Raw genomic sequence first — 26,966 nt, forward strand, 5'->3', positions numbered from 1 at the left:
TTTCTTTTGTTATAGAGATCGAAGCACAAGAAGCTTGCAAATGGCTGAGAGCGGCTGGTTTTCCACAATATGCGCAGATGTACGAGGGTAAGTTAAGCTCATTTTTCAATATTTAGCTATAATATGTTTACAAAACCTAACTGAATATTACAACGCTTAAAAGTAAAAATTGAAAATATTTTTGTTTATAATATCGCTTCCTCGTATATTCATCTTAACACGTGAAATAACCGAAAGAAAAGGAATATAGTAAGATATCTTTTATTTCTGCCTACCTTCGGGTTCCAAGAATAATTACTGTCATAGAGGAATAACAATATCCATCTTCAATCATTATTCACCCCAGCAAAGGAAAGAAATAAAATGGAATGAATCATTTACAACCACATTGACTCATCTATGTAAAACGCATCCTACAACAGTCTAAGGGCACAATAGAATCTGTCATTGATAAAATCTAAATCTTCGACGTTTAAGCACGCTTTCTGAATTGGAAGTGCTCCAAAATATGTAATTAAAATGAAAAGCAATTCTTGCGGGGGTGACCGCTCGTTATTTTTGACAGCTCCAATTTACTTTCAATTTACCATGCATAATTCACCATGATAATCGACACGATCTCTTAGGAAAGCCTGTTTCGAGTCTTTACTCTCGAGAATCTCCTCGCACGACGCATAGAAAGTTGTCAGCTGTTGTCCAGATCAGGACAGATTATGGGTCGAAAAAAGTTTCACGAAATTCGAGCATCCCCTTTCTCGTTTCCTCTCGCTTTCGGAGCCATGTGGTTCTTCTCACTCTGAATGCAGTCCACCATTTTTCATTTCCAAGCGGTCACGTATAGCGAAAAGCGTGGTCACGTCCTCTGGCTGCCCGAAAAGGGGTGACGTTTCAAAGAGAGAATGTCAACTTTTGAGGCTCGAGGCAAACAGCGTCGTTAGCTCGAGAGGGATCAGCACTTTGCGGTAGAAATAACTCAAAATGACCGGTTAGCACGGATTTTTATGAAGTGGATCTCTGTAATCCTCATAATTATTATGTTGGATAGATGAGTTTTGTTTACTCATTTTATTCCAGTAATTTTGCGAAGCAGCCGTTGCAGTTATAATATTTTGAGAAGCATACGTATTTAAGATAGCAGATGTTATAACAAATTATTTTAGTACTTAAGAGTTGATCAAACTTGTATGTAATTTTTTCGAACATAAAAGAAGGAATATAGACTTGAAATTTTTAACTAAAAAATTGAAATTGAAAATTTTAAATTTGAAAAATTGGATTTGAAATTGTTTATCTGGTAATGTAAAGTTTAGATTTGAGATTTTGAATTTGAAATTGTTTGTTTGGAAATTAAAACTTGAAAATACAAATTTTAAATTTAGAATTTCAATTCAACATTTGCTTTCATAAGCAATATACATTTAAGACAATAACATGGAAAATAATTACATTAATAATGTTACAAACACTGAACCACTATGATAGTCACAAGCAATACTAACAGAATGATAAAAATATTGCTGATATCAGATTTATGTTGACACTTATGTTTCGTATATAATGTCTATCACATGGACAAATTCCGTTTCAAAGAAATGTCGCGTGTGGTCAAAGCACATTCGTCAAGCATCCCTTCGAAAAAATGGACCAAGGCTTCGAAAGATGAAAATAAGAGAATCGACCCAAGTGTAGATTTACAATACCCTTTTAAATAAGAAAAATCGTCAAGTCAAAAGAGAGGGTGGTCCATGGACCACCGAAGCGGACGTATACGAATGTTTTCGATGGCAGTCTGGTGTACGTGAGATTTTTACTAATATCCGCGGCCTCGGAAACAAAGGTCTCCCTGTTTCGTTTTTGTTTTTCCCTCAGCTACGTACCTCCATAATATTAGAGTATAAATTTCAAGATCTCATTGTTCGACGGCCTTGGATGAACCGTTCCATTTGCAATTCATCGATCGCGGAGAGATAAAGAAATGTAACGAGATTCGATTTTGTATTTCCAATTATAATTATGAAAGTTTGTTTATGAATTAATTATGAATGTTTACTTTCTCTTATATACTTTACGATATATTATTTCATGAATATCGTTTATAAAAATTATCGAGGAATTTATAAAATTGGTAATAATTGCTATGAATATATCTATAAGTTAGTGTCAGGGAAATAATTACCAATAAAATGCAACGAAACGACGAATGATAAAATTAGATTTGAAAAACATGGATACCAAAGTGCTTGAACATGAAGTTTCTAAATTATATATTATTGTAGAACACTCATAATGTCTCTCATTTGAAGTAATACTACTAAATAAGTTACATTAATTGTTATGTTACAGTTACGAGTAAAATCACATCTTTTGACATAATAAAAGTCCAAATTACAGTTTTATTTTTCTAACTAAATTACAATTTATTAATAATTTTATACCTATAAATTATCATTTATATTTTAAATATAACTAAAGGAGGATCAAATAAAAATCGGTGCCTATACCAGATGTCTAGATTCGGGAAAGCTTCCGTAGCACGTAATTTTATTCTGCTAACAAAACGCACTGTAAAATTACATTGTTCCAACGAAACGGCTAATCGTTTACAAATAACGGACCGTTTCCGTGCGAATTGCCGTAGATTGTTTAAAAATAGGTTCTCGGGGTGCACTGGCGCGGCAGTAGCAGGCAAATAAACAGCGCGATGAAACAATGACTCGCTAATGACGCCGTAAGAACAGTACCGGGCTGCCGCGAGTGCAAACGCAACTGCAAGAACGCATGGACGTGCGAGTGTGCAATAACGAATGCATTGTTGGCAGGCGCTGCGACAAAGGGCCCATTATGATAAGTATTAACATGTTCGGACGCATCAAGCTGCTCCTTAATAAGTTACTATCGCTCCTGGCGTCGCGATTCGATTCGCTTTGCCCACGTGTCACTCGTTACAAGTTTTCTCTCGCGGCTTTTTTCTATCCTTTTATGAAATTTTTTGATCAAACGCCATTTTTCGTCTTATGAGAATTCACAGAAGTCTAGCAGAATGCAGGAGTTTAACGTTACGGCTACCCATAGACTGATATCAAATCTATTGGCTTTACAATTACTAAAAACATTTAAATATTTTTGATAATTTTCGACTTTATTTTTATTCGGGCAGAAAGAAGATTATTACATATATTTATTATTCTTAATTTATACCGAAGTTTTGGTGTTGTAATACTTGGCGAATATCTTTTCGTTTCCTTTTGAAAAATGATATTTTTACGCTTCTTTTCGAATTTCCGTTGCTTTTTTGTCCATTTATCACTAACACCACCTGGAATTAAAGCAATAAGCGTGAAAAAAATATTGACAAAAAGATTGGAATATCTTAAGAACTTTTTGTTAGACCAAGAGAATTATTTCGATGACCGTCAAGTGGTTAATCATAAAATATCGTACACAAAATCAAAGTTTGGCAAAGATTGATATATGGCCATGGTATAACGAGCAGGTGCAAAATTATCATGCACGTGAAATGAGATGTATTAACTGTAAGTACTATCACTTCATCAATGTATATATTCATATGCTACATAACTATATAGGTATATTAATATCTGGACATGTAAACGTAACTCTTAAAAGCCATTAATTATAGTATTTATAAAAAGAACTTCGAAATAATCAATGTCATAAATCTTCAACCATACCTTGTTCACACACGGTGCAACTTTACGGCAGGAGCAACTTCTTAAATTCTTGATACGAATCTTTAGACTGCGTGAAAACAAAAATAAAAAGTCAGGAACTGAGATCACGAAACCTTACTTCCTCGTTTTACTTTCCTTCTCCCATATCAGCCTCCCTATCATCGTCCTACATTCACACCTAAGGAATTTTTCGCTGCCAATTTTACACTTTCTAGACTTCGAAGTACTCCTTTCCCAAGAAACTTCTTCCTTTCCATAATTAGCTGCGCATGTTGTATGAAGCAAGGTAGAGTTATCTGAGTTACATAAGGTTCGATATCTTAAAATTCAATTTTGAATATTGCACGTAATTATGAGACGCCATTAGTCTTTAATATAATAATGAAAGAATATATAAGCTAATTACTAAAATACTAAAATTACATCAAACAATATATTCGGAAGAGGGCATTCAAGTATTGTATGTTTAAACAATTGTTACGGCACACCAGTTGAAAATCGTGGCCCTAACCTAAAAGTGGAGCAGACAAAACAGAGCCTCCTTTCGTATCCTCCATCCGGACGCGTATCGCGGGTACCGGACACGGTATCATGTTCGAGGTAAAACGAAGTTGACACGCAACCTGCCATGGGAGCGTGTCGCGTGGTAGCATTGAGCCAGGTGTAGAACGATACCGGGGAAAGGACTAACAACTCGCGTTCTGTGGTCATTAACGTCCTTGGTGCCAGCGAGTAATTCCAGGTCTTTCTTCAATTTCAAGAGCTCTAATGCGGGAATAATAATGAGGCGTACGTCGCCGTGCGATGATTAATGACCGAAGCGATTTTTCAACGGTACGGTGGCGCAACGCCGCCAATTTACGCCTGGATAGACTGTCGAACGACCAGCTGCCTGCTAAATAACACAATGTCCCGCGAGATTTATGCGGAAACGGGGTCGAGGGATTTTAAACCTGGAGGAATTAGTAGGCCGTGCACCATAGCGTTGGCATAAATTCTCTACGCTGTCTCGTTACCGCGTTTATTTAAATCAATTTCGATCGATGTGCGTCCGGATACACTGACGGCGATATAACGCCAGTTAGACGGTTATTTAGTACCATTTAGTTGTGCGAATGGAGCGAACTTTGGTGCTGAGCGGAGGCGGTAAGTTGGTAAACGCGGTAGCACGACAGTATGCCTTTACGACTGCTGGTTTCGATGCGAGCCTTTCAGAAATCAAACTGACCGATTGTACCTTTTATTCGGTCTTTAATTTCATTATACAAGTACACGATTAATATTTAGTTTTCAAGAAACAAATTACTTACTTTCATAATTCATTCATCGTAACGTGATGTAAATAATGGTAAATTACAAGGTAAATTTAAAAAGCAATATTTTTCAAGTAAAAGTGATCGTCACTCTTCTATACTTTTTAACTTATAAAGTTGATCAATGTCGTCTCTGGACAAGTCATATAGTGCTGTCCCATAAATAAAACTATTTTAGAAAAATTTTTGTTTGACACGAACTGCCCTAACTACTATATTACAAAGATATCGTAAACGTCACAAATCATTATTCGTCATTGTAAATTTCTAAACTTACTCTTTTGTACGAAATAATCGATGAGTAATCTTTTTAAAGTACTAAAGAATTATTTGTATAGAAATTCTGCCAACAGTTGTCAAATAAATAAACGTTTAAATAAACGTTAGTCTTGATTCAGCATGAATGTAAATTTATATTTCAATTCTATTTAAATCATATTACACTGATGCAACGAGGGCAGAAATCAAAGGAATATCCGATAAAGTACGCACGATATCTCTCCAATAACTTTCCTCGATACTAACTTATTCGGACTTTGAAATAGGAGACAAGTCGCGTATTTGCAATCGAGGAATATTTCTTGAAAAACTTAACAAGCTGGCAAAGGTTCAAGCTTCTCTGAATTCATCTAGTATTTCAACGTATCTATAATTCTTCTGTGAGAAATGTAGGCGTAAATAGTAGGAAAGAAAGTCGAGAATCTTCGAGTCTAAATTCTGATCGCTGGAAAGCTTCTCAAATTTTATTAAAGAAGCTGCTAAGCATCGAGTAGAAAAAAGATGGCTTCGTTGAATGAATGAAAAGTTATTATTAGATTGATGTTATTATTAAACTTGATATCATTACGCAAAGTTTACCACACCATAATAGACGAACTATTAAGAGATAACGGGATTACATCGAAAAGCACTTTGCATGCTATCCGAAATTTCATCATGTAACCAAGACTTACGTAAAAAAAGCTAAGACATGGACGTTTCTTAAGCTTTTTCTAAGATATAATCAGCAACAAATCTCTTTTGGCAAAATTTTTACTCTTCGATAAAATACGTAAAATACGTAAAAATTGTTTAAATTAGTTAAATCTTCTCCAGTAAATTTTTGAAAAACTTTTTCTAAAATTATGTATAATAATACATCCACCAAAATCGCTGAACTACGTCATTTTTAACCTAATTCACGAAAAATAACACAAACACTATAAAATCAGCTTTCGAAACAACAACAAAATGATTCATCCTATCCAATTGCGTATAACACTCCGTCGAATACAGTCAAACGAAATCAAACCCCTAAAGCCAATCCTTCCTTTCCTCCTCTTACCCCTTCCTTCCAAATTAAAGGATAATAAAGCGCATGATATACATACATAGAGAATGTGTATATCTCTGAAACAAAAAAAAAAGAGACAAATAATGGACAAGAAGCATGTTAAGAAGTTGGCAAACAAGCGACGATACTGTTCCTTCCCCTCGAAATAACGCGTGTTCGAGCGAGGTGCGCTCGAGCGTTCAGCCGTGCGATGAAAAGCGGTCTGTCAGACGGTATCCATCCGTCGCTAATTAGTATACACGTGGATTAACCGTGGATCACGTGTAACTGCAGCCAGGGATCGTGGAAAGTATCGAGTCACGCCTCTCTTGTTTCCATTATATTAATCAAACGAGCCGATCCTCGTAGTCAAGGGAAAGAATCTAATCTTTGCACGGTCTCTCCCGGATCTCGTTGTTGTTTGAGAACGGAGTGATTAAACGCGACTTATTTCGTCGCGGCGTTTCAAGCGTCATGTTAACACAGCGTGCCCAACATTGTATGAAATCCAGCTGAGAAGTCGTACAGATAGTCGCCTAGATTTTTCGTATTCGTGGCTAACAACCGCGCGTAAACCGAGGGGCCGGCGATTTCTCGCTGGAGAATTGGGCTAATGAGCGGCTCGATCGTCGATTACGATCGGTTTTCGTGGCGGAACCTCGATTTCTGGCCTTTCTTTTCATTCGATCCTCCTTTGTATGCGGCCCGCAGGTTTGTAAGACGAGACCACATCGATACATTCTGATTAAATAATAATGTTAGTAGGATAAATGGCACGGACAGGTATGGATTCACATTGGTAACTTAACTCGTTAACCCGATAATCTCTTAATTAGGCTTCTGTCGTTCTAGTTAACTTCTATCATCGTGAAGTTAAACATTAATAAAGACAAATCAATTTGGAATAAATGGATTTTAACTCTTTTAAACGTATGTATGTAGATGTGATGAAATTTATTCCACGACTAATTATACGAAGTATTTCAACACTCATAAGTATTTTTCTATATTAATAAAATGCTTCGATCTGTTTATCAGAAACACTTTCAATTCTGCGTACCATTGCGAAAGAGTTAAAAATGTTGATTACACATGTTATGCATATGAATATATAAAAATGTAATATATTAGATAATGAACAGAGATCTGAATATCATTCATGATTTAGTACTTGGAGATTTATTAAATTAAGATTTATAAATTTGAAATTCAACTTGGAAGAATCGTGGACGAAAAATGACTTGGTTATTATGGCCCGATTAATCAACTACAAAATTGAAAGCTTTAACGGTAAATGAGGACCATCTATGGTCGTTCGAAATTCGAATCCGTGAATTTCGTCCTATATTAATGAATAACCTAATAACGTTGTCCTCATTGGCACACGGCCAAGCGAGTCATTTTACGTTGAAATGATTTTATTAACGGACGTCACAGCACTACGAACATAAAAATAAGAAAAATCATTTGTTTCGAATTCAGACTGTTACATCCATTAAAGCAGAACATTAATTGGAAAAGTATTTGACATTTTTACGATTCCTAAAATGATTAAGATAAAGATAAAATGTCTATTCACCAGTCCATAAAAATAAACGCATTAAGCAGGACTGTGTACGCTCGCACGTTAACTTGGATCTTACTATTTAAAAATCTAGCATTACAAAAAAAAGGTGCCCTACTTTATTGGAATGACGTATAAGAAACCGCTCAAAGAAAGAATTTGGACCTTCTATATTTATCAATCGCGTTTCTACGAGATTCAGCGTTGACCACCATGGTAATTTTCTGTACTTTCGTGCGTTTACGTATTTTCTTGGAACGAGACACGCTTCCAGGCTTTTCTTGCCTGATTTGTTGAGACTCCTGAATGGTTCGTTGAGAGAATGAAATCCATAAACTTGTGGAAAGTATATCTGTTTACATCGTACAGACAAACGGCAAATAAAAGCGGGAATATAATAAAAGTGACGGTGTCGCAAAAATATCCCATTACATATTCTACCGACAGTAAGTTTTCTTTTTATTGCAAATGTTCTATTCTTCGTTTCGATCGAATCTTTTTTTAAATTATAACCTCATGTGTCCTAAGTAAAGGATTTTATAATTCTAGAAGATTCGTGGTATCTGCCTGATGCTAAAAAGATTTTCTTGCACAGGAAATTAAATACAAAAATTACAAATAATGCGTACCTGAGTAGCTTGATAAACCTTTTACATAATGGACACGTCGTTTCTTGTATACTCTAATTATAAATTTCATTTTCAAATTGTGCATTTTAGTGCACAGTTCATAAAATACATATCACGCCGCTTATTGTAGGCATAAACACGTACCTTTGTCGTTCCTACAAATTTGCAGGTAGGTAACCATTCCACACCTTAAACGCTAGCATGAAAAATATACTTAAGAATTACATCAATAACGAACTACCAATCAGGAAGATAATCTTCTCCATTTTTTCTTTCGAACTCAAACTAATTGATATATGTATCAATGTATCTCACAAACACCTACCATGCCAGTATCGCATCACGAACCTCGTGAGATCAAAAAATATATAACAAAATAACAACGATCAATCTTGCGTATAAACGTAATAAAACAGCGATCAATCACGTCAACAGTTACGTCCGCCAAATGTATCTCCACGATACTCCATAGCCCGTATCGTCCATAACGCCGATGCGATGGCCCAATTCTCAAGACGCCATTGAAAGGTGGCCCAGCGTCACGTGAGCTCAGTCCCTTTTGTACTATCGTGCTACTACTGCAAGAGTATCGCTCTATATAACGTCAGCTGGCCACATTTTCATTTACCGTGCGAATTTACGACACTTACTCGAAAGTAATTTCAATCGGTACATCTAAAATTACACGCGGGTCTGTAGTCACGATTCACGAAATGCCGCGATGTCGGAAGCACGTGCTGCTCTTTCTGTTCCTTTCATCGATTTGGAACACGTCCAGCGATGGTCTCTTCTTTATTTTCTACTCTTTCGTCTTGTTCCTCTCCGTTTAGCCTCTCCGTCTCTCGCTCTCGTCCCGTTGTCCAGCTCGAAAATCGTAATCATCCTGTTTCTGAGCAGCCAGACAGCCGGTCTATTACCCGGAATTGCGAATGGCACGCGGGCAGCTGTCGCTACAACGATTTCCGTGGATGGGGTTCGCTTAATTAGTTGCTCGAAACACGCATATAGAACGGTTCACGGAACCGGACGTGGAAGAACCCACCAAGAAGGATAGTCGAGAAACCTTCTCTCGCAGACGAGGTTCATTAGGTTTCTGGGGTATTTGCGCGACGAGAATATTTGGCGATGATTAAGAACAGGCACAACGACGCTTATTATTCTGTTGCGGCAGAGTCGTTACGAGGCGGGCCTTTGCACCACGGATGGCAAATACAAATTAGCATGTGGATCGCTGGCCTTTGCGGTAGCCCGTTTGGAAACGCCATTAACGGCTTTTGTGGAATCGTTTAATTCAACTCAGAACCCGCGATAATTGGGACACCTGTAGAAATTGGAGATTTGTGATATGGTCGAATAAATTCGCTGTGTTCTTTGATCGACTGAATTAGTGTCAGTTTAGAAACAAATTAGTGCCAGTTTTCTGTGATCTTCATACGTTACTATTTCTATTAGGTTGTATAATTTTTTTTTACGTCAGTCACTTTATTCGAAGTAAAGGGAAGGTAAAGCTTTTTCCAGAGACTCTTTCTTCAAAACTTTCAGCTGATTCCATAAAGCACAGCTGAAATATAGCCGTAGGATGCTTGAAAGAGGAACGGATGAAAGGGAAATTTAGAGCGGCGATGATTATTTAAACTAAGCAGTTGTTACGTTGTAGCTGCGCAAAACGGGACGTCCTAGTTAACCACGACCTCATGAAACGTATGCGGTCATGACTTACAAGATTCGCCGGAGCGAAAACTAGAGTGCATACATATGTTCATAGAGGAAGTTAAAACTGGCCCGGGTTCTGTTTAAAGTACTAATATTACGTCTCGTTATGAATTTTAGGCAAAAAATTATTCTTGAAATTTCGCGTGCCTCGCGCGATAATTACTACAAGAGATAGTAAGAATTTATAAAAATACATAGTTAATGTGAAATCGATCTGGTCAGCGGAGGATTCAGACTTTCTCAAGTGAAAATTTTATTAATTAAAGCAATTAGGTAAAGAAAAATATTCGTGAGGTGAAATTTACTGATTAGATTATATCTTAGGAATTAATTAAAGTAGCTTGAATCTTTCAAAAAATTCTTTACGTGATCTTTTTATGTTAGAAATGATATTTGAATCGAACAAAGTAATAACTTAAATCTTTTCAATTACACTTTAATAATTAGACAAATTAGTGTAGGTTCATTCTCTTTAAATGTATTTTGATTCATTCTATATCAAAGATATGTTTCTATTTTTACGTAATGGACGTCCTTTTACTATCTATAGTTTACAGATGGTAAAAGGGCATTATTATCCGATAATTTTTAGCACATTCATATTATTCTTGATACCTAGATTTTTTCCAAGTAAACCAGCTCTTTAAGTCATTTCACATGTAGAATCTTCCAATCATTCTATCAATATTCATCTGTCTAATATCAATATGTAAGCATATAATTATCTTTCACCATTTTCGCAATTACCATTCACAGAAACGTCATTCCATCATGACCATCCGCAACATGTGCAAAGGTACGACAAAAGAATCTTGACGGCGATTTTCCATCGAAGGCGCCGTGTCAGGGAAAGTAGGTGAAGGTTCCTCGCAGCGAAAAATTCTTTTCATCAGTGCACGCACGAGATTATTATTGTAGCCGGGGTTGTTTACCACCGCTTTATTTCCGACAAAAGTCCGCGTCCTTCGGTTCCTTTGCTGAATTGTAATCTAAGCAACCTTCGTCCCAGTTTTCGGGAATCGCCATCGATATTTCCCGATGAACGGCCATACGTTTTCCTCTATTTTCAGTGGTCCGATGTCAAATCGACCAAGGTTTCGCATAAAACGTAACCACATCAGGGTTCTCACGTTTAAACGAAAGAATTCCGTTTGGCATGCATCCGCAACCAGCAATGATTCGCTCGTGACCAATATTGACACTGATAAATGACGTTGAACTTGTTGACTTTTTTTTGTTATACATTACGATAGAGGGACGGATGGTGTTACGCTTGCTTTACAAATAGCCGACCCTGTAAGGAGGACGTCATTAAATTTAGATTTTGAAGGCAAAGTCGAGTGGAACAACGAAAGAAGCGTGTCGGATCGTTTGTCGTTACCGGCATCGTTACTTAATATTTTTTAATATTTCTTCGGCCCCGGTTCTGCTTCGTTCGCGTTGCAAATGGTAGAAAATCGTACTTGAGGGGAATATCAAAATCTACGCTTGAAAAATATACTATATATATGTTATAACGTTTTGAATTCTGATCGAGGAATTTTTTTTAGAAAAGTGCCCACAAATAAATTTAATTATTTAGTTTACTTCTCGTTTCTTAATACCAGTTACGTTTGTATTCGTTATTATAATTCGACGAATAATAATTAAGATTGAAAAACGATTCTTAAAGACCTTTGTTCTTTCCATACTTACTAAAATAAAATAAACTACACTGGAAAATGCGTCGGTATACACTATTTACATTTTAGTTTAAACAAGACGGTTTTAGATCTTCAGAGAACAGCTTGGTAATTATAGCATGGAATTTTTTCCCGTCTAAGTTACTCTGAAATCAAATAAAGAATAAAATTCGTAGACATACGGAGAGGCTTTTAATGAAATGAGCTTTGAAAAGATGTAGTTTTTGTTACAACGTTCCCACTTTGTCAGAAACAGATTAGGCGAATAGTTGTATATTGTTACAGCAAGAATAGGAAGAATAATATTTCCTTAAACTTAATTTAACCATGAAGCGTATAATGAGTCATAACGATGCATTCTCGCTGACTTGCATGTTGGTGTAGGCCAGTTGTATTAGTCAGACTATGGGAATATACGCAGCTGGAACAGTCCGAATTTTAAACCGATATATTATGCATACTAATTATGATAAATCATTAATAGCAAATTTTTGTATTCGTGAATGTAAATCAATTAAGTAACTGATTCAATCATCCGATTTATTAAATCAATGGAGTAATCAAATCAATTAAATCAGTTATAAATTAAAAGAGAAGGACATATATAATAATTCTACAGAGAGAATTTACACGATTAGAAAACTAATATTTGACGAATTATTAACAGAACGATTCATTCATTTAGAATTCTTCCTTGTGGCGAGAAGGTCAAGTTTACAAGTAGTAGATTAAAGTAGTGCCTACGTGACAGGATTCGAAATGCACTAATCGCCTTTCTCTTGAATTTCGACTGAGACGTTTTAACGTTATCTTTGAGCCACCAGTCCTTTGTTATTCTCCACCATCGAACAGATGATAATAAAAGATAGGCTCGATACCAGACCTAATCCAGCGCTGCCAGCACGTACGACGTTGTATAGTGTACACAATTAGTCAATGCGATGTTGATTCCAATTCTAACGTACTTTATTTCCTCCTAACGTTGCAAATTGCTAAAACGTTTCCTCTTTTCTGTCTGATAAGTTCGAGCCATCATTATTCGACCAATTGATAGTCGTCTCGTTTTGAACTTGTTTTTTAAATAAACCTATAGATATCTGTCGCATTTTAGTGTCCATGTACAGTAGAAATATAAAAACTATGTTAAAAAAATAGAAAATAAAAGAGAGATACAGTGGCTTCATTGCGAATGATCATGACACTTTTCAACATGCTGACATTAATTAGCCAGCACGCTCTTGTGATTTAACGTCTATGGATTTTACATTTGAATACTCGATTAACGTATTCATTGCTATTGACAGGTATGTTGCGTCCATTCCATTAATTCGCTGAATATAATGACGCAATTGTTGCATTTCAATTTTTGTGTATTTGGATAAGACAATCTAGAAAGACACATAAAGCAACGGCAGCATATCGGAACGATCATCGTTATTAAAAATAAAAAAGTTCTTGGTAAAAAAAGAAAAGAATATAACTCCAGAAATGGTAGTTTCTTATTTACAATAGAATTGTAATGATGTATAAAATACCTTTCAAACGCAAAATCTAAGTGAAAGATAAAGATTATACGGCAAACCTGTTTTGAACAAGATGAAACGCAAAGAAAATAACAGGAAGATACTAGGAGGTGTATTGATTATTATTACGAGTTGAATCGCTGATACGATTCATCAGAAATCAGTAAAAAAATCAATATATCTGAAATGAGATTTATGCTCCGAGTTTGCCAGGTTTCACTGCCTGAAAAAAACGCGAAGAAGGTACAACGCGATGTGTTTTGCAGCACGGATTTCAGACGTAAATATTTGAAAATCGTAAAGCGATAAAAGTCGCGCGATAGAAAGATGGCCTCGTCATCGACGATTGTGTTCGTATCGGATAAACAAAGCGGCGATACGGGGCCTCGTACATCACGAATATGATGTACCAATCAATTCCATCGTTACAACTGGTTCGTAATGGCAAACGATGCCGTTACATCCATCGTGATTACACGAGGTACCAAATACCATTGTAAGGCTGCGTCGTGATATTTCTCGGCCCTTGTAAGTCTTCGTTGTTCCTGTCAGTGTCAGGGAATATTATGGACAATTTTTTGATGTTTCCACCGACAAGATTGGAAATACCAAAACTCTTGTACTTCTGTCAAGATATTCTTGTTATTGGAAGTTATTGCCAAGCTGGAGAAAATTTGTCTCAGCGAAATCATTATGATATTGAAAAAACTTTCTTCCTATTATGAATATCGTTCGCAATTACAATAGATACATACATGTGTACGATATCGTTTGTGAAATAGTCAGACCACGAGAATTCAAATTATATAAACTGCAAAATATAAATATCGTTAAAATTCTGACGTAACAATTACAAATTGCAATTACAAATTGACGTACAATTGCAAATTGTAAGCATGATGAAATTCGTGTTGATCATTGTATCAATATCGTTGCCCTATCTTCTTCCGAAACCAAGAATTCCTACCAATTTATTCGTGATCAAAGTGAATCTAGCCAGATAATAAAAACACCCTGTATACATGTTGGCATGATACACTAATTATCCGAAACTTAACCATATTATTTGCAAGCATTAATATTAATTATCGTATCACTCTCCGATTTTCCTTTAAATTTGCCAAGCGATCAGTCGAATCCCTGCAACCTAGAATTAAAACACATTTCAAAGGAACCGAAATGGAAGATTAAGCCGAAGCGTAATGATCCCAGGAGCATAAATTCGCGTCTCTTCGGGCTCGCGCGGAAGGATCGAAAGAAAAACGAACTGCTGCTGGCGATCGTTAAATAACAACGCGCGTGCTTCGTGGAACCGGAGAAATGAGCAGCGTAACCTGGTTCTCTGGTCGGACGAGGTTCACGAATCGTCGTCATCGGCGTTCGCGGACATATTCTCATTTCCTCGTCTTCTTCCGGGTTGATGTGCACGAGAAAAGAAACGCGGAAAATTTATACATACATCGGTCGACGTGGCGACGAAGTCGATGAAACGAGGAACAGATGCTCGCGCGAGCACCAAAATAGACGATTTCAACGCACGCGCGATATATGTATTTCTGTTCGATTTCGCGCGCACGCCAACTCCCCAGAAATTAGCTGAGCGACTGTCTGCAACCGTCTAAATGGCCATTCTAACTCCACTATGCGTAATCGTTAAGTTCTGCTCAGATTACTCAAGTTATAGCAGAACTTCATTTACTGGAACGAAATTTTATTTATTTTTTCTTTCCACTATATAAAACTTGGCTTTTTTTAGCACGATCGATGCAGGAGGATTTCTATGTTTACTACTTTCCGTGACGAAAAGATGGGAGAAAGTCTTCTCTTGTTAGAAAGATAGCCAGAACATACATTAGATTATTGAGGAAAGAATAAGAAAAAATAATGATGAGCGATACGCGTATTATATTATTTTTCGATTAAATAAATTCCTATCAATTGAATCTGTTCATCTGAATATGAATTTCTGTTGCATAAGTAACAGGCACATTGCTAAATCCAATAAATAACAAACATTTGTAAAATGGATAAGTTCTAAGTTGAAAGTTGCACTTGCTTGAACTCAAGTAACTCAACTAATCTAAACGAGGTTTTAGGACACGGAATTAGAACGAACAACGAAAGATTTGTGGAAGGCAATTGTACTTTCCGTAAATTTTAATGTTTCTACGAAGCGCTTACACGCGACAGGTACGTTCCTGGTTCTTCTCACACAGAGCGAGAGGGTAGATCGTTGCCGCTGCTCTTTTTCACCGGATACTTTGATCTTTGTTAATTTAGACCGGGATTACACGGCAACATTTCTCTCTACCGGAGGAGTTTTTAGTGGCTACAAACACCGGATGAAAGAGAAAAGGATCTTTTTTCGGACTATTGCCGTTCGTGCTTGATTATTTCGTTTTCTTCTTCCTTCGTCGTTTTTCGGGCAGAGACGATTTGCTCGTGTATCAACGCTAAAGTCGCTGTAGGATGCCGTTGAAAATAGTCGAAGGGTTCATTCGTTTAAAAAAGAACGAAGTTTGGAATCAGGAAACGCCTAGCATTTCGGTGGTTCGCTTCCTGTATTAGGATTTTTATATCTGAGCATTCTACCAGTCTATTATCAATTACGTGTCAAATCAACTGTTAAGAAACAAGCTTCTTTGCGTCCACGCTTTCGTACTTCCCCCGCTATTATACGTTTTTGCATTACGTTCTCTCATTAGTATACGACAACGTTGTCTATCAAGATAGAATGAAAATAAAAACTGTAACCTACACTTGCTTGCTGTACCTCATATATCATAGATATATATGATGTATCTAATACAACCGGTCTTGTATATATTTAATAACGAGTCAATTACAAATTAATATATTAAAACAAAATTTACTATTCCACACTTACAAAACGGGGTAATTTTATAAAAAGATGATCAAAACTATTTTCAATTATCAATGTGATTTTATCTATGCATTTCAGTGCTATTTGTATATTTTTAGTATAAATTAACCAAAGAGTCTAGATTATATAATTACGTTTCCACACTTAAAGTCTAAAGTCTAAGTACTTAGAGTCTAAGCAACGAATATTTCACTTTTCATACTTTTGCATATGTTTAACTTCTGCATTCAATACACCAAAATTCCCCATAAATGTATAAACGTCTCCACAATGTGTCTGTTACTTTTAGATACACCTCGTATACGTTCATCGTGTGTTCAGTACAATTGTTCGCGGCAACGATAAAAGCGGGCACCAAGACGAAGTCGAAACGCGAGGAAAAAGCCTTGATCGTTCCAGTCTGACCAGCCTCTATCCTAAGCTGATTAAGTCGTCCTCGAGGCAGAGACTTTCATTCCTCGTGTGATCGCTCGAATAATTTCCATCGCCCTCCACAACCTTCCTACCCTTTTTCCCCCTTCTTTGCTCCGAGTTTCTTTTCGTTTCGGTCCCACGCGCGGTTCTCCCACCGCGACAAAGTAATCTCGGCCGAGATAAATTATTCGACGCGCGGTGAAAATGCAAATTCGTCCTGGCGGTGGGCGAGGGCGGCAATTTATACGCGAATACTTTGCTCTGGCACTTAAGTGGCCAATCTCTTTCACATACGCGCTAATTTATATGGCTACGATTCACACCACCAACACCTCGAATCTTTGTGTCCATGGAATTTTGGAAATCCTGCAGTGGTAATCTTTGTTGATTGATTTGTTTAAATGGTTCAAGAGATTTTGTATCATGTTGATCAATTTTTTGGGCGTAATTTAGGGAGTTGAATGGTTTACTACAATTTTTGTCGTGTGACGTGTCGTCACATGTCGTGCGGAGTTTACGATTACAGCTGGTTTTGAAATGAAAATTCACAGCGATGTCTATAAGAAGGAGCAAAGAGATTGGTGTCTCAAGTGAAGGGGTGAGAGATGCACTGTTCGTTGTATAGACATTTATAATTCTTAGTAGCTTTGAGATTGAGATCGGAGTTATAGCTTACGTTACGTTACTAGGAAGTTCGAGCTTCAGCAACTAGGAAGCTGGGAACACGATTGATGCGCGTATTGACCGATGTTTGTAGCTTCTAATTGCTTTGAAATTAAGCATACAAGATACACGTTCAGTTCTTCAAGGAGAACGAGCTTTTAAACAGAATGATTCAAGTCCAAGTAAAAGAATTGTATTACAATGCTTTAACTCGAGGAAACAGTTTAAATTTGAAATTCATAATAAACTTCTTCGTTTTGAAAGATTTTTGACAAAAGAACTTTCTAAGCTAACAGAAGGCTAAGTTGGCATTCCTTTAAATTCATAGATTCTATACAACACATAGTGATTCCAAGCTTTCAACCAATTGTATGTGCAAACCGACATTTACCGGAGCTCAAAAAGAGCCCACACTATTCATAGAACCAAGCAACGAATAAGCGAAGCAATATTTTAAAGAGAAAAGAAAAGAAACGAAAAACGACACGAAAGATCACGGGGGGAACGTCACGTTTCCTTATTAGCAGAAGTTCTGTTAGCAAGGACGGCTCGGCCATGATACGACGGGGATTTTTGCCTCGAAGAAGAAGGTCAAAAACGACGACGGACCGCATCACCTCGGCTCGTTCATCAAAATGACGTCGATGCAAGCTCGATGACTCGATCACCTTACGTGACAGTCGCTGCCTCGTCTGGTTTGCACGCCGGTAATCCAGCGTCATCGGCTTCTCTCTGGCAAGAAATGGTCGCGGGAAGAAAGAGAGGAACAACTGGGTCTCTCCTGAACCACTTCTTTTTGAGTTGCATGAGTAACGCACCCTTGAAAGTCTCGAAAGTCACGTGACACCGTAGACACATCGTCAGGCTTTAAAGGCTGCTTGGAAACGGAGCCTGGTCTTGAAAATAATCGGCCTCAACTCGCGCGTTCTACGGCTTTTGCTCTGACGTCACGCGGGCTCGCGATAGAACACGAGAAGCACCAGAATCCACCTATGATGCTCTTCAACTTCAAGTGGATAAGATACGCCTTTTTTTCTACCAAGAATCTTCCTTTCGTATAGACTTTACAGTTTGAAATGTCGAAATAAGTGGGAATGTTGGTATTGAATAATGGTAATCCCTTGAAATTTAGTTTCAGAGAAGAGATACATTCGTTTATTGTTTATTTAGAAATAATAATGGAAGATTCTTTAACAAGAATGTTATAATTCTGTTATGCTTTACGCCGTCGAGTAACATAAAAATTGAACAGGTATAAGTACGTGTGGGAGTACCTTGCGTAGGCACAGTTAGCTTTTCTGAAAACAGTATATTTTAAATAAATTATGCCCCGAGACATTCGCGTTTACACGGTTTATTGTTTAATCGCACACCTTTTACGTAGAATCGAATAAAAGAATCAACATTGGTGGAACTTGTTCTCAAGTTAGGAAATATGTTCCAATGCAAAAGAAGTTTCAATGTGGCAAAAGGTAAATCAAATAGAGACGAAATCTTTAAAAGATTTCTCTTGCACCGATTTTACTTAAAAATCAGTTACAGTGAAAAATTATATGCGATGTTTCCAAAGATCATCGCCGGCTAAAAGCACGAGATTTCACAATCTATCCGTGAGAAAGTACTTTGAATAAGTTTCTGTCATTTTGAAGGTCCGCGTTCAAATTGCAACGCTATTTCGTGAATATTAATTAATGAACTGTCACGAGAGAAGAGGAGGCTTTTGCAACTCGATGCGTCTTTCTCGCGTTAGGAACAACAGGGGTTATTTCGGGCGATGACATTGAGCCCTGACAAAAAATGAAAAAGCGAAAATCACGGTTCTACGACACCCGAGCTGCTTCGCAACGAGAAGCCCTACTTCTATATTCGTCGTAACGAATTACTTTATGCACCGGATTAATGTAAGTAAACCGTCCTGGCTAGCCGCTACACACAAGCTGATGACTACGTTGAGAAGACAAAGAGTGGGATTTTGTCGGCGTCGTGGAGTGATGTTTTTCTTTGCGCCTTCATGCGTCATTATATAATGAACGTGATAGAACCGGGTGATATTTTTCGAAGAAATAGAAGTAATCGAGCTATTGTCTAACAATGAGAGATCATCCTTCCATCATGTTATGAGCTTTTGTTGAATAATGTATAAGCGTCTTCCATGTCGTTTAGTATATTTTATTATTAGGACAAATGACTTGTAAAGTTAGACAATTTTTCTACTGGCTTATGTAATATTTAATTAATAGTGATCAATATGAAACCATATTAAAGACTGTCACAATGTTTATATGGGAACAAATGCGCATATTGAAAGACAATAATGCATGATATTAGATATTGAAAGTTTTTATTACGTGTAAATGGAGATTCTTGTGAATTATAGCCATATTGTATTACTGAATGTAATAATGCAAGAAATTATATGATATATATTATACGATTATGACTTGCGACACAGTTTGTGCAACCAAGTTTACACAAAACATCCTATTCGCTGAGGATCCGGTGTCCTGAAACTGAGTGGCTTCCGCGCATCAGGAATACGGCTGTTACGGACTTCAGATAGCGGGCGAATAGTGTATGTTCGAGCTGTTACGTCTGAAAATACTCTCGGTAAATTATATCCCATCGCGTAAAATTGGCCAGTCAACCAACGAGTGTGATCTCGATTGAAAGAAGGGAAAACACGCGTTTATGGTTACACGAATCTCCTGCTCGTGCTCGTCTGAACGAAGTGTCGCGATCCAGGTGTCTGTTTTCGCATTTCTGCGGCGAAATCGTGATCCGCACCGGATTAAACGCGGCCCAGACACGCCTCCGGAATTCCGGATCGTCGCGATTTCCTAGGTAGAAGCGCGACTGCAACAGCTTGGACCGTGGCCAAGAAGACGCGGTTTCGCTTTGCGAACATCCAAAAGGTCCTCGACGCGGTTCTTACCGAGAAATACGCTCGGTTCACCGATGCACATGCTGCCCCTTCCACGGAGAATATTAAGGGAATATTTTCATAGTGATTCGTCGTCTTCTTGATGGACGGTTTGTTGAGATTATATTGCATTATGAGAAATTGTTTTGATGGATCTCTTCACATGGAATGTTGAAGTGGGAAATGTGTGAGTTGTATTCTTTTATAAGAAAGTGGATAGACTTGTTTGAAATTATCATCCATTAACCGTGGTAGTAGATATAATTAGAAGTCGGAAATATAAAATGAAGATGTAATATTTTAAAGTAAAATTACATACAGAAATTTTACTTTTCCAGCTCAAAAGCTGTACAATGCATATATTAAATCGTTCTTGGCTGTCTAATTATTACTAAGTAATATATATATAAATAGTATATATAAATCTGACAGAAGCTTATACATAATTGTTAATTTATTATTTGCTCGTAACTTTTGCAAATAATTCGTCCAAATTTTTGCCATGTACTTCTGATTATTATCTTACACGAATAAAAAATTCTGATTGATCAATCGTTTCCCTAACAATCTACGTTAATTATTACACTTTGTATGAGACTATAAAGTATCGTTCACGTTTCTTAACTTCGCTAAGAAGATAGTTAGTCTTGAATCTTTAGAGTGATGTTAATGCAATAGCCCAGGGAGTTTCTTGACTCATTTTTTCTTCAGCATTAAACTAACAAGACAAGAATCCAAGGTAACAAAGTAACGTATTAATCTACTTCCAATTAAAATTCTCGCAAAACTCGAGCAACCAAGATGCATTCGGTTGCGCGGATACAAAGGAATGCTCAGCGTGTGGTGGGTCGGATATAGTCCCGAAATCCCTCGATACACGCTCTAATTTGGCCGGTCACTTCCACGAAACAGCCATCTAAGGGTTTGGTCGTGTGCCAACAGCGGGCGGCGAGTTACGTTGTACGCAGATTCGAACGTTGCAAAAAGGGTGCGTCTTTGTCGATGTGTCTTTGACACATCTGTTGGGGGTGAGCCAAGTCCGAAAACGTGTCCTGTACCCGCGACCGCACCTGGATAAACCGCTTGCGATTCTCCTGCCAATGAGCACAAAGGCACGCGTTACGACCGTTCGTGAGCCGCGTCGGAAAATTACCGTTGCCAAATGGAATCAACGGGCGCAGTTGGTAGTCAACGTTCCTTAATGCGTTTCGATGGTAAATGCTATGTTCCATGAAACGCTTCTTTGTCACACATTTCGTAGTAGGTGGCCAGTTTGTCTCGAGTCGAGCGTTTCTTCGCGAGACATGTTAATTTACGATAGACGCGTGGCTTGGAACTAGACAAATCGGCTTGGAATGGTTTTTGAGGAATGTGTGAGGGATTTATGAGGATTTCGCGTTATTCAATTGGTTTGAGAATCATTGAGGATGTTTGGTTTATAAAGATACTTGGCGAACGGTTTGTTTTTTTTTTTATAATAATATAGTAAATGCTGATTTTGGAATTTCTACTAATTGGTTGTTTGGGATTTCTTAACTTTACATCGAACTGTGTTTCTACTGACTTTAGATCATTTTAAATCTCAGGCATGGACAAAATGGTGATTTTTCTTTACAGTTTTTTAAATTTTCATTTCGTAAGTTTGTAATATCTTCCAAAAATGTGTAATACATATATTCTGTTCTATCTCTATACAAAAACTAATGTAAGAGTAACATTATAAACATGCAATAACAATGCGCTTCTTAATCGAAATCTAGTAGTCTCGCAATCCAAATTATTATCTAAAAAACGGAATATCAATAATCCAAGAGTTGCAAACAATTGCATTTTGGAAATGTATATTGTATATTGTATATTGTATATCGTCCCTAGAAAAGAATTATCTACAACGATAGAGAAAAAATCTACGAATCTCATAACTTCAATCATCCACATATCTCTATTATCACTACAGAAATTATCAAAGCAAGACGGCCACGTAGCCGAAGTCAACAAACCTTTCAACGTCTAAACATAATAGATTCACTGGGTATTGTCTGGAATATCAAATCGAAAGGAGAAGCAGCGACGAATCAGAATGGCAATCACGCGACGATGTCGATGAACGTCGCGATAGGGTCGAATACTCTTCCCAACGATATTTTTCTTCAAATAATTTTATATCATTATCCCTTTCGCGACACCGCGTCGTTTTCGTCGAAGCGCGTCGTGGCTTTTCGTTTATTCTTCATCACCACGGATCTCCTGAAAGTTCAGGCGAGACCGACGACAGGAATTATTATTGTTGAGAAAGATATTATTACGCGTCCGTCTGGGAAACTGGCCTTTGAATGAAATCCGCGAACGCGCCAGCGCGGACGACAGCGACAGACAGGCGGTCTTAATCACGTCTGGACCGAAAGGGACGAGGCGTCTAACGAAAATAGTCGGTAGGTGGACCGCGAATAGTCCCTTTGAACCTTGGTCGTGCTGAAAATCGCGTGTCGTGGTGCGTAATCGATGGCTCCCTATGCCAGTCCTATGAATCCTCTCGGGAACGCTTGCCAGAAACGCGGAAATCATCGATTCCCAGTTCGAGATTCATTATGTGAATTTCTCTCTCTCTCTCTCTCTCTCTATTTATCTATCTATCTATCTATCTATCTATCTATCTATCTATCTCTTTCTCTCTCTCTACGTGCCGCTATGTATTATTGAGGAAATTTACGACTGTGGGAAATCATCGTTTTCTAAGAAATTTTAACTACAATAATTTTCATTTTATCAAAGTTTTCGAGGAATCGATATGACTGCTAGATATAATCTGTATATACACTTATGCGTAGTATAGTAATCGTAAGACTATGACTGTTCCATTTACATCTCTTATCTTTTCACTTAATTATACCGATGAAATATCGCTACAAAGTTTGCCTGTCAAACCCTTGGACACCGTAAAATTTTACATAATATATTTTGAATTAATTTAAATTCGTAAAGAGATAATAATTCTTAAAGCGAAAAATTAAAGTTGGAACAGCTGGGTTTATCTTTTAAAGAAATCCAATTGCACGTGTATCACATATCTTACCTAACCTCCTTATCTACACTACTTGTTATTAAGGGCATCTTCTTTTTCTGAATGAAACATTGTCGATTTTCTTATCGACATCTGATAGCACCTTCTCCAAAGCAGAGTTCAATGACCTGTGACCCAAAGGTGCTTCAAAGTTTCCATCGTACCTTCTGTAAAGATTCTCCTCGCAAGCCTAAGCGGCTGTTGAACGTGAAACGCGATGAAGAACATGAGACCTCCCTGAATAGTCTTCCTCCCTATTAGCTTATACAATTAGTTAAGCCTTAAATTTCGACCTTTGTCGACCTTGAAGTACTTTTAAGGCGTGGGTCGTTGAACCAGCTGGGGGAAACCACGCTGGACGCTAATGGGTAGAATAAACCTTAATGGGCGAAGACAATATTTCCGAATAACAAAATCTAATGACAACATTTCACAGCAAACGTTATAACTCTAAAAATAACCGGAATATTTATTTATTCGTCATATTAAACAAGACATATCTTACTGAATTTTTTATGATTCGCGTATTTATACACTTAATATAAACATGATATAAACTTTATCTGTTTCGTATCGTTGAAAGTGGGTAAAAAATCGTTAGTCATGATTTATCGCGACGATAATCCTCCACAAAATACTTCTTGTATATAAATCAATATATTGCTGCATTTATTATTTTGCTTCGTACTAAATTATTGTTTAAAAAGAATGTACTTCTGACGAGTCAAATATGTATATATGTCTATTTCTACTTTAGCCTCGTATTTTAAACATTTGCGACTATGCACTGGATGGTCTTAAACATATCTTTTGTCATTAACTTTGATTTTACTATTGAAAACATATTTTTGGAAAACTGTTTGCAAAAGTATAAATATCATGTAGCTGCGTTTTTTAAAATAATTCAGGGAATAATATGAATCAGCTAATAAATGTATGAAATACATGAACTTGCAAGGAAACATATCAAATGCATATATTTTGATTTTAACGAAATTTTGCTAGAGATAGTGCACGGAAAGATATTTGCCACGAATTTCTTTTTTTATCAGCAGTCTATATGTATATCTTTTTTAATGTATTGGATTACAGGGTTACTATACAGATATTAGGATTGCAGGGAGAACGATACTTTTGAACTATCCATTTTTAAATAGAGAATCCATTTATTGTACATAGAAACCTTCACAAAAATATATTCATTCTAGTATCTTAGCTGTTAATGAAAAGAATTGAAAACGCAACTTGACATTAAACACGTAGGCAATCTTGAAAATAAAGAGATAATTATTTTCCAAATTCTAAAGTCTTCCACAAATATTCAGAATGTTTACAATATTTTCCCTTAATACCTCTTTTTCTTCGATCCAATCCACGATCTGAATCAATCCAAAATCTTAAAACATCTCAAACTAATCCAACTCACCAACCCACCGACAAAACCACTAAAACTTGCATCCTCGCGAGCAGTCGCAAATTCGCGGCTTCGAAAATACGATTCCGCGTACTGCGAGCGTGGAAGCGCTACGTAATTAATGAGAGGCGCGAGATCGAAGGACACAGTGTCTCAAAGGCTGGATTCCGCGAACGCGTGTCCTCTGGCTCGCGATGATCGTGGTAGGTGGGCCAGTGAATTCCGCCATGCCATATCAGTTTTCGCCGAGGGAAACGTCGGCCGCTTCTGACTGCTCATACGCTACTCGTCCGCGCGCTGATGGAGCGAGAAATTCACGCGGACGTGTTCACCAGCTGCCGCATCTATCCCCCGAGGCGAGGAATCGACCGCTTCCTTGGAGGTCGATCGGATCTGTCCTGATTCTCTCTGAACGCCACTCGAACCAGTCTGGTATCGCGATCATCATTAGACCTGATACATCGAATCGCGTTCACGGCGATCTCGCGTGTTACTCGTCTCGCCGCGCGTTTCTTAGTCGTCTTACGCGAAACGTCGACCCTCGCGTTTACTTTTCACGCGTCTTTGCTACTGTTTGGTTGAACGAAACCGCTATTTTTACAGGCTTTAACGAGAACATTCAATATTTGGGGAATTTAGTGTTTAGGTTAGTTCGATTAGGTAAGTTTGGTCTACTTGGACTCATTTTGTACGACAGTGGCTGATTGAAGAGTTATTTGGTTTTGAAATAATCGATTGGTAACATTGATGGTAGAGGAACTAAGTTCTGGAGAATATTAACTTGTTTCGGATTATGCAACGCCGAGTGTTTTGAAAGATTTACTCATAGTTTCTTTCGTGGAATAAGATGTTTTTGGTTTATTCGCTAATTAGTTAGTTACTTTTGCTCATTGGTTATGACGTAAGATGAGAAATCGAATTTAGTAAAAAAGAGCTGTTTGTTGAACTGTCAAATATGTGCTACTGATTGAATGTTTGAAATTAGTTTTCGAATTGTACCTGTGATATTGAGCTTCCTGCAAGTTTAGTCCCAGACCCAGAGTATTGATTAACCAAGTAACTAGTTTTCCACAAAATTTCACCACAGAAGAGACAAAGTAAAATATTAATCACTTGGTATCAACAAAGTCTTAAACTATTACGCGTTTATCCTCAAAATCAAAAAGTAATTAATTATGCCTTCTTTGAAGTTAAAAGGACGTACCAGTATTATGGCTAATATGACATTCAAAAACAACTTGTTGAAATATCTCGATTCCACGTCGGGACACACTTGAGGCACGGTTACGATATGCATGTCTAGAAGACGCAGAATGTGCCGGCGATTCCTCGAAGGGCCATCGTTCACTGCGTTGTTGGAATTGCAAGGCACGAGTCGCGAGTCGGTCACTTATCGATGGCATCGATCGACGAGGGGGCTTCTTGGTGTGTATTTACCGCGAAATCCCAGATCGTTTGCTGTAAATCGTTTAATCGACACCTCTCGTGTCTCGGGACGAACACAAGGTGGATCTTTAAGGACCATCGATCACTGGCTCGTTGCGAAGACTAACAATGGATCCCGCTATCGTTCGATCTCTAGAAGGATGACCTGATGGATACTCTCTGTGAGACCAACGATGCATACTGTTGGCATGCATATCGGTAGGTACCCGACCGTAGATCTCGATCTCACTGGTACCATCGCGGACACGAAATTTGCTTCTGAATCGAACCACCATCGTTCTCCGGTAGAATGCTAATGACGATTTTCTTCGAAATTGCAGCTGCACCTAACTGATACCTCGCCATTAATTCCAGCTGCGTTTTCTGGATTTCGTTTCCGGTGTGATCGCACGATATATACGTCCAGGTTTTTTAAAAGTATTTTATTTACTGTTGAAATTCTTATTGTTCCGTTGTTTAATTACTGTTGTAAAATTATATGTGTATATGTAGTAGCAGGTGTGATAATTAAATAAACGCCTTAATAGAATCTGATAAAGTTAATATTTAGAGTGGTAAAGTTGAAAAGCAACGATGGATTAAGATTTCAAGTGTGTAACGGCCATAATTAAGGAAACAGCAAAAGTTGGTTCATTTACCCTGAATCGTACCACGAAATCCTGACGTTGCATCATCCTCTCGAGAATCACCGAATTTTTTCTCGCTCGTTTTCTGTACTTCTTAGTGCTATATTTTT

The 26,966-nt window shown here is 37.5% G+C and overlaps 1 protein-coding gene across 3 annotated transcripts in view; it reads left to right on the top strand.

The window, feature by feature from the left end:
* The window catches only part of cv-c (RhoGTPase activating protein), a 350,754-nt gene that overhangs the window by 271,142 nt on the left and 52,646 nt on the right, over window positions 1–26,966 (top strand). For all 3 annotated transcript variants that reach the window (XM_033347220.2, XM_033347221.2, XM_076620241.1), the window contains one exon: window positions 16–87. In XM_033347220.2, the coding sequence (XP_033203111.2) occupies window positions 16–87 (72 nt within the window). The remainder of the gene's footprint in view (window positions 1–15; window positions 88–26,966) is intronic.

This window comes from Bombus vancouverensis, chromosome 7 (genome assembly GCF_051014615.1).
Source record: "Bombus vancouverensis nearcticus chromosome 7, iyBomVanc1_principal, whole genome shotgun sequence".
NCBI lineage: Eukaryota > Metazoa > Arthropoda > Insecta > Hymenoptera > Apidae > Bombus > Bombus vancouverensis.